The sequence below is a fragment of the Gavialis gangeticus genome, unplaced genomic scaffold (assembly GCF_001723915.1).
Source record: "Gavialis gangeticus isolate Ggan-Ray unplaced genomic scaffold, GavGan_comp1, whole genome shotgun sequence".
Lineage (NCBI taxonomy): Eukaryota > Metazoa > Chordata > Crocodylia > Gavialidae > Gavialis > Gavialis gangeticus.
Window position 1 is genome coordinate 4,188,031 of NW_017729034.1, and position 8,559 is coordinate 4,196,589.

General features: G+C 46.6%; 1 protein-coding gene across 1 annotated transcript in view; it reads right to left on the reverse strand.

Moving 5' to 3' along the window:
- DRD3 (dopamine receptor D3) overlaps nucleotides 1–8,559 on the reverse strand; it is a 25,721-nt gene that overhangs the window by 4,386 nt on the left and 12,776 nt on the right. Inside the window, exons 2-4 of the mRNA XM_019527700.1 lie at nucleotides 3,882–3,994; nucleotides 2,471–2,613; nucleotides 971–1,167 (exon numbers count right to left, since the gene is read on the reverse strand). Of these exons, the coding sequence (XP_019383245.1) occupies nucleotides 971–1,167; nucleotides 2,471–2,613; nucleotides 3,882–3,994 (453 nt within the window). The remainder of the gene's footprint in view (nucleotides 1–970; nucleotides 1,168–2,470; nucleotides 2,614–3,881; nucleotides 3,995–8,559) is intronic.

Genomic DNA, 8,559 nt, shown 5'->3' on the forward strand with positions numbered 1-8,559 from the left:
GGGATATGGGAGGCTCCAAGCAGCCCCAAGGAGTCCCTTGCTGGCTAGAACTCTGTCAGCCTACAAGGGAAAAGCTATAGTTTCCCATATTTTTCTTCTTTAAAGGAGAATCAATTTTTCAAGTTTGTTGTTTAATTTTTAAAGTTTCTTTGTGACCCTTTTATATATTCTTGCAACCCACTTTTGGGTCACAACCCATGGGTTGAGAATGCTGCTGTAATGCATCTGTGCTTAAGCATCTGGCCCCAGCTCTACTAGGATGAGTTAGAGCCCTGGATTTGAACCTTCTACTTCCAGAACTGTGAAGCATATTTGTATATTATCTGTATCAGGGACTCCCCCTTTTCTGCCTTATGTACAATGTAGTATCACCAAGGAAATCACAGTGGTTGGTGTAACACTGGGGTCCCATATATGGAGTAAAGTGAGTGGGAGCTGCTCCAACCTTTGAGTCTGTGAGTTAAGAACATTTTTAATGGCCTGAAATCAGTGATGTTCCAGTACTCAAAATCTTTGTGCTAAAAATGACTTTAAAGTCAAGCTAAAAGCCTACTAGGTCTTTCTGCTGCAGAGACACTGAGGTGCACCTGCTCCCCCTGCAACACCCAGCAAGGATCTTGGAGATAAGGCTTACAATCCCTGTGATATTAACCTCTCCTTTGTGTGTCTGTAGAAACTTTGGTGTGAGACCTCAGGATACTGAGGAGTGTCTGCTGTGCAATAGCATTCATGTTCCTCTACCTCATTAGCATTGACTATCTGTACTCACTTTCTCAGGAGGTCCCCTATCAGTACTACATTCCTATGTCTTAACTCCCAACCCTCCCAGACAGGGGAGAAAGATCAAGCCTACACACTTATGGAAAGTGATGAGCATTAAGCTACACTCAGGCTCAGGGGGAAGGAGACTGCCCTTCCCTGCCCTGCCCTGCCCTTTGATATGTTCATGTGGCTTTCACGTGGCCCTTACTTGCTGCATGTAATGAGGCTTGCAACTGATGCCAGGACTGCCCTGCCTGGTGAGAATTCGCTTCCTTTGCCTCTGCCTCAACACAAGATAAATCCGGATGTAAAGCAGCAGGGTTACCATGAAGGGAAGGTAGAAGGATACCACAGAGGAGTAGATGACAAAGTCAGGGTTAGATATGGAACAGACACTGGGATCACCTGGAGGGAGAGAGAAAGAGAAAGAGCACATGCCTAGAGCACCTCTGCAGTTCAGGAACCACAGGGATACTTTAATAACACAGCAAGACAAGCCCAAATGTGCCTCATGGACCAAAGGCAGCCTGTACTGAATGCAGCTGAGGGTCTACACCATGAAGCTAAAACTCCAGATGAAGAGGTGGATGCATGTGAGTTACACCTTTACCTGTAAGAGGTCTGAACAGAGGTCAGAGAAAAGGTGGTGGATATCCATCATCACCTTCACATCTGTCTGTCTGTCCAGCAATAAATAATTATGTACTCAAGCATCACATCAATTCTGTCCAGTTTTCCCATCCCCCCATCACTAGTTCTGCCTCTTTCAGCCTCACCTCTGTAGATCCTGGAGCCCTTCATCCCCTTCTCCCAGGCTTGGGAGAGAGCTGTAGCAGGGTCCCCTGCTTCCTCTTCCTAGGCTGTGTTGCTTATTGGGGTAGGGGAAGCCATCCCCATTACTCAGATGGAAGAGAGACCTGAATCCCTTTGAGCTGCTGGGCACTTTCTCTGCCCTTCTGTCCCCACCTCTCCCATAAGAATAGTTCCCTGACCGGGTGAGGAGAACCCAGCCCCCTGCTTGCATCAGCTTTTAGTGGTTGCTCTTCCCCAGGAAGCAGAAAAGCAGAGCAGACATCCAATCAGAGGGCGTTTCCCCCTCCCCTGACAGTACTAAAAATCTGTGCCCTGCAGCTACCTAGATTGTTATTGATGTCCTAGGTTGGTTTCTTAGGGCTGTAGCATGTTGCAGCCTCACACTGTCCAAGCTTTGCATCACTTTAACAGTCCTCCTCACATTAGTGGGTGGATGCCCCTTTGTGTGAGCAAGGCTAAGCTGAGTTGGTCAAGTACAATGCAGTGGGCTAGAACAGGAGCAGGGCCTATGGCCCCATGTCAGACTGAAGACTGCCCCAAAATGCAACCCACTCAGGAGGAGGTTCCCTGCCCCGCTCCTTGGATAGAGGGGTCACAGCTCTCAAAAGCTATCTGATCATGGTAGTGGCAGCAGTATGTCTCAACAAGGACAGCCCCCTGCATGCCTTGCCCATCTGCTTCTGCTTGCATGCTCCAGACCCAGAAATACACTGGTGAATATGCTCTGGGTACACTCCTCTGCCGTCCCTCTCCAGATAGTCTCTAATGTGCTTGGAATGTAGAGCGGTGGCTGCAGCCTGCTGGGAAATATCCTCCAGACACTGTCCTACACCACCACATCTGGCAGCTGAGACAGCCCCTTCCCAAGCCATCTTGCTCTGGAAGTCACTGTTACCTGTTGTATTGAAGCCAAATAGGAGAGGGCAGGAGACGGCAAAGGCCAGCATCCAGACAATGACGATCATAATGGAAACCCTCCTGCAGGCTCTGTGCCCCGTGTTGTGCTGATACTGGACTGGCATCACCACAGCAGTGTACCTGAGAAATGAACCAGCCTCACAGTGAGGGAGAAGGAGAACGTTGTGGAAAAACTGGATGGGGAGAGGTGGAGGAAGACAGGGGAAAGAGAAGGAGAGGGGAAAGGAGAAACTTTTCAGAGAAGTGAACTCATTAACAGGGAATGTGATGGTGGGTTGTGAGAGAGAGAAAAGGAGAGACTGAAGTGATTGAATAACAGGAGTGAGGTTTGGGACTTTGTGATGGTTGTGATGATGGTGAGGCCTGGGGTACATGACAGACATGGTTGGTAACTCTGGGCCTGGGGCCACAGCCCCAAAATGCTTTTTAGGTGCCTAACTCCAATTTAAGCACTTCAACTGGCAGTGATTTCCCAAAGAGGCATCTAATAAGGGTTAGGCACCTACATACCTTTTTGGACCTGGTCTCTGTTCTAACAAGAAACCTTTGAAATCATTGGAAAGACTCTCATGGATTTCAGTAGGTTTGAGTCACAGTGCCCTGAGGTTGGCTTGGCATGGTTTGCTACGAATCACCTATTGGAAGGGGACTGGCAGGGTCCCCTTGTCCTGCACTTTCTGAGCCAGGAGGAAGCTTGTCCTGCTTTAACACTGCACACATCTTGAGATTTCTGTACAGCTCTGTGGCCACCCCTATGGTATCCTAAAAAAAGACCCTAAAATTGATTTAAACACAATTCCTTTCTGTCTCACAATGCTGCTGGTTATCTGCTCAAGCTTTAAAATATGGCAAAGTTGAAGAGTATGCATGGGTAGTCCCTTTTTCTCTCTCTGTCTCTAGATAGGGATATAGATATAAAACTGGGTTGTCTTAACTATCATAGGGGAGATTTTCATAGGCATACAAGGTATGTATGTGCCCAAACACACTGCAAATCAATAGGGGTTAGATTGCTAACTCCCTCTGATAACTTTGAAAATCATTCCATGTGGAGTCACTACTTGAACTCTTCCATTTCATGTTGTGCTTCTTTCCTTTCCCCCTTTATATGTCTCTTTTATTCGGGTTCAAGATCTTGGCATCAGGAACTGTACCCTCTTTTGTGTTTGCAGAGTCTGGCATGCATAACCACAATAGCAGCAATAATGGTGACGATAATGGGAGAATTTCAGGAAAGACTGGCTTCTCAAAAGTTGCTTTACCTTTGCCATTTAGGAGGCATTAATACCCAAACAGTACCTGTGAATACCCTAAGCGCTGTCTCTTTCATACCCAGCCCTAAGGAAGACCTACCCCTAGCTTCATGAAGAATACATGTTGGTGCCTACCTGTCAATGCTGATTGCACAGAGGTTTAAAATGCTGGCGGTGCACATCATCACATCCATGGTAACAAAGATGTCACAGCAAATGCGGTTGAAAGTCCACACACCTCCAGTCACCTAAGCGTCAGTTATAAAAATGTCAGCCTTGTCTGGGATGGAATACGTACATGCTGCTTTTCTACAGACCCTTCCATCTTAGGATCTCAAAGCTCCTTATAAGTACTGATGATGTATTATTATGCCTTTTTAATGCAGCACGGAAGCATAGAGAGTTTGGTCAATTGGCCCCAAGGTCACACACAGCTAGATCATAAGGAGAATCCAGGAAGCCTGATTTCCATTTCATAGCTCTGAAGTACAGATGATGACATACACAGTTCTTCCACTTAAGAAGTACCGTATACACGTAGACCCTGCTCGTACCCAGAACCTCCTCCAGAATCATTTGGAGCATTACATTACTTGCTCTGAAGAGAAGCTAGACTAGCAACCTTTGAATATTGGATCTGGATCCATACTCTTGGCACACTGAAATTTAGGCTTTTTACAGATTCACAGAAATTTAGGGCTGGAAGGGACTTCGTGAGATCTTTGAGTCCAGCCCTCCTGCTCTGGGCAGGAACGCCTGCTGGGGTCAAATAACTCTCCTTTCAAGATCTCCAGGTGCCTGCACCACCCCCGCTGGGAGTCTAGTCTCTACCTCTTCCCCTCCAAACTCCCCTATTTCTCCCCTTCCCCCCTGCTTCCCAGCCTCTGCTTCTTCTCCCCCCACACTCTCCAGCCTGTATCTCTTCCCTTCAAGGTCCCCTCAATCTCTGCCCCCCACCCCTTATTGTCAGATGCTGCTTGGGCTGCTCCATCCTGGAACACAGTACATTAGTTTGAGTCCTTTTCTATTTTTTTTTTGCTTGCATTTAACATAAAAAGTAAAATATTATGACAATGTCCCAGAGGTGGCCAGTATTTGTGATAGAATAGATTAAGGCACACATTTGATCCAACTTTCAAATTTTGGCAACCCACTCAGAACAACACTTTGACTTGTCAACACCTAACCCAGTGCCAGTGTGAAGAGCCAATTGCTGGGTTTGAATTTCCTGTTTGAGGGCTAATGTTAGTGCTCAGTCTGGAATCTGTGTGGGTGAAACTAAACAACCACTATCCTCCAGAATGAACTCTCACAAAAGGTAGTGAAGAACAGAAGCACCCAATAACCCTTGGGAGAACACTCTTCAAGAAACAATTACTCCTTCTCTGACATCACAGTCTTTGTCCCCAAAAGAAACCTTCAGAAGATGGGCCTGGGGATAAAACTCATCACCTTACTGGACACCAAAAACCACTGACTTAACACAGGCAATGATTCTGTAGCTCACTCCCTGCTCTCTTTGCTAACCATTCTGTGCTCCACAGGGTATAATGGACCTCTTCCCTTTTAAATGGTCTAATTCTTTAAATTCAAAGGTTTCTGTATAGCAACTGTACTTTGTTTGGTCTGTAATTACTTCTGAGAACGTCTTTTTGCTCCACAGGTTTCCTGCATATTTCCCTTTCTAAGTGTTCAATTTCATTAACATAATAGGGCTAAACAAAAGCAATTATTTTTACCAGTATTTAGCTTAGAGACTGTATCTGCCTCTTTTCCACACTTGAGGAAGGGCATTTAGTGCTTAAAAGCTCACCTAACATCTCTTCGCAACTATAAAGTTGGTCTAGTAAAAGCTATTGCTAAGTTAAATTTTGCCTCTTCAGTCTAATATGGACATATGGACATACAGAGCCTTCTAAGAGACAGACTTCTCTTGGATTACTACCAGTGTATGGTTAGGACCTGTCTCTCATTTTCCCCAGCTTTCTAACCAAAACTCATGTTTCTGACTTACCCATGACATTGATGCCAGCGAGATTTGCAGTCATATGAACTGTTTCCTCTGCTAGCTGAGCTGTAATGAACTAGGGAACAGTGAACTGCTCAGAGCCCTTAATTGCTGTCCTTTACAGGATCCCTCATAAATTTGCTGTCAAGTGCTGGTGAAAAACGCTGGTCTGACAGTTGTTGAGACAGGTGGCCTCAGAAAAGCAGGGGCAGCAGAAAGGAAACTTTCCCCCAAACTGCCCATTCTTGACAAACAGTGGAAGTGATGCCAGCTCTTTCCAGAAAGGGAGTTTGCCCCTTTCTATTACAGCTGAGGGCTTCTATAGGATTCTCGTCTGCTTCTGGAGAGCTAGGCAGCAGCAACAAACATGAGCACTTGGCCAGGTGGCTGCAAACTTTCCTTTTAGATGCACTGACAACCCTGCCATCATCCCCTTCAAGACTGGATTATTACAAAGTGCCTTGCACCTAAACGACAGTTGGACACAGGTAAGGATCAGATGAGGTCTGCCAGCTGAATGGCGGGCTTCACAGAGATTACATCATGCCATGCATTCTGTCAGCTGCCCTAGCTTCCAGGAGCAGCTCAAAATGTTGTTTTAATCCATATATCCCAAAAAGTCTGGCTGGGTCCTGGTTATTACGGAGGCTGCATCTCTCCCTGTGTGCTACACTGAGTATCTGTAACTGAGCTGAAGTACTTAGCGCTACAGTCCCCTGACTGAAAAGGGGCTGGAAGTAGGGTGCTGGACTCCTCTCCTAGGATGGATATCTGAAAGGCCAGTTGAAAGCCCAAAGGAGATTTTTTTTGCCTGGATGTGCTTGAGAGGTTGTTAAATCTGGATATTGGGTCCAACACAGATGCTTTGTTGTTTGTTGTACAGATGCCCAGAGCTCAGCACAGCTGCACTTGTTAGACAGCTAGAAGATAAAGAAATGGATTTTGACCCTATAGAGACCAACGTTAGCCATGAAAGATGAATTCAGGGGTTGTCTACAATGGTTCTACACTGCTTTGGGAGCTACTGCTGAAAAATAAACACCGCCTACCCATGCCCACTTTGCACAAGCCAAGCCCAGAACTGAGAGAGCAGAGACACTCCAGGATCACCCCTGTGCTGCTCTCGAGATCCCCGTCTCCTGAGAGCAACAGGCCAGTTGTGCCTCCCAAGCATCTTACCATAGTGTTTCCAGGCTTGGCATGTGTGGAGTGGCAATGGGTGAGAAGGGTGTAGGCATCTCCTCAGTCTCCACAGTCCATGGCCTCTGTGCTGAGACTGCTAGCAAGGCTGAGGAGAGGGGATTAGCTGTGCTGTGACCTCTACCCCCTAGAAAGCATAGAAAGTGCACCAAATCACCAAATGGTAACTGGAGTTAAAAGACTTTATGTTACTCTTGACCTATTTATGGCTTTTTCTGATGTGCTCATGATTGTCGTAGTTATCTCTAGTTGTCATCAGGGTCTGTCTTTGGCATAGACATGCACGCACTCCATTTTTTTCTATGCTGACAATGGGAGGAAAGGCTTTTAAAAATAAATGAAAGCATCACCTCGACAAGCATTTTATAACTGTAACAAAGGCCTCCAGTTACCAGCTCGTGGGATGGCAGGAGGCCTCACTCATAGCTCTCACTGTCTGAACAAGCTTGCTGTGTAGGAAGAGAGAAACCCAGAAGCAGTATCTCCTCCCTAAGCTAAGTATACTCAGGGCTTCGGAACAGGGCCTGAATTTACCCTGCAGCAAGAAAACTGGTAATTAGGGGGAAAGAGACTGGATTCTTATTTCAGTTGGGTAGTTTTGCCTCCCTCATGCAGAGCAATTGGTTTTTCAGCCTTCAACTCTCACAGACCCCCCAGGCTCCAAATGGGATCTGGATACCTACCAGATCATTGCCCAGGTTCCTGTCCCCCCTGACAGCTCACTTCACCTTCCCAACAGAAACTTCCAGCCCATGAGACATAGGGAATGGGGAGAAAAACACATGGCAAAAGAGAGGCTTTGCAGCAAAGTGAATGCAATATCTGAGGTTAGTAATTTTCTTGATCATTTCCCATGGGGTGTGTACAGAACCAGGGGCTCCTCCCAAGGCCATGTCTCCAGCCTGCACCGTAACACCATGGGTGCAGGGCTGGGGGAGAAGGCACTGGTTTCCTGAAGATGGTTTCTTGCACCTCTGGGTGCAATAAAGGGGGTACAATTCCCCCTTGGAGATACTCTTACAAGGTCCAGCACTGGGTGGTACCATTACTAAGTGCTACACCTATGGAAACAGGTCCATCAAAAGCAATGTGGAAACACTTTAAAAATTGACATGGAAGCAGGTCATTGCAATGAGGAACCACTGGGCTGTTTCCTGAGTTAGGGCTTGAATGAATGAAGAATCCCCTTCCTTACAGCCCAATTGTTTAGTTTGCTCATTATTATTCATTACTGCTTGCTGCATGCTATCATTCCCACAGGAAGGTGCATCAGCAGGTTGTGGTGAACTGTATCTTAGAGAGGCCTCCAGTTGGGTTCAGTTGTCCTGTTGCGCAGAGGGTCCTGTTACACAGCGCTGATCAGTTAGGATTCAGAAACGAAATGAAACAAACCTCTGTTAGGTGCCTTGGCTCTGAGTGATTGTGGAATAACAGACAGATTAGAAACAGCTATGTATTGTGCAGCACTGTGGTGCAGGGTCAGAGCAACTGCCACATTTGAGATCAGGAAGGAATTTTACTTCACAGTCAGATTGGTGCAAACAGTGGGGGTTGTTTTTCTGTTCCCCTGTACTGGGGGTGGGGGGCAGGAGGGGAGGGGAGGGA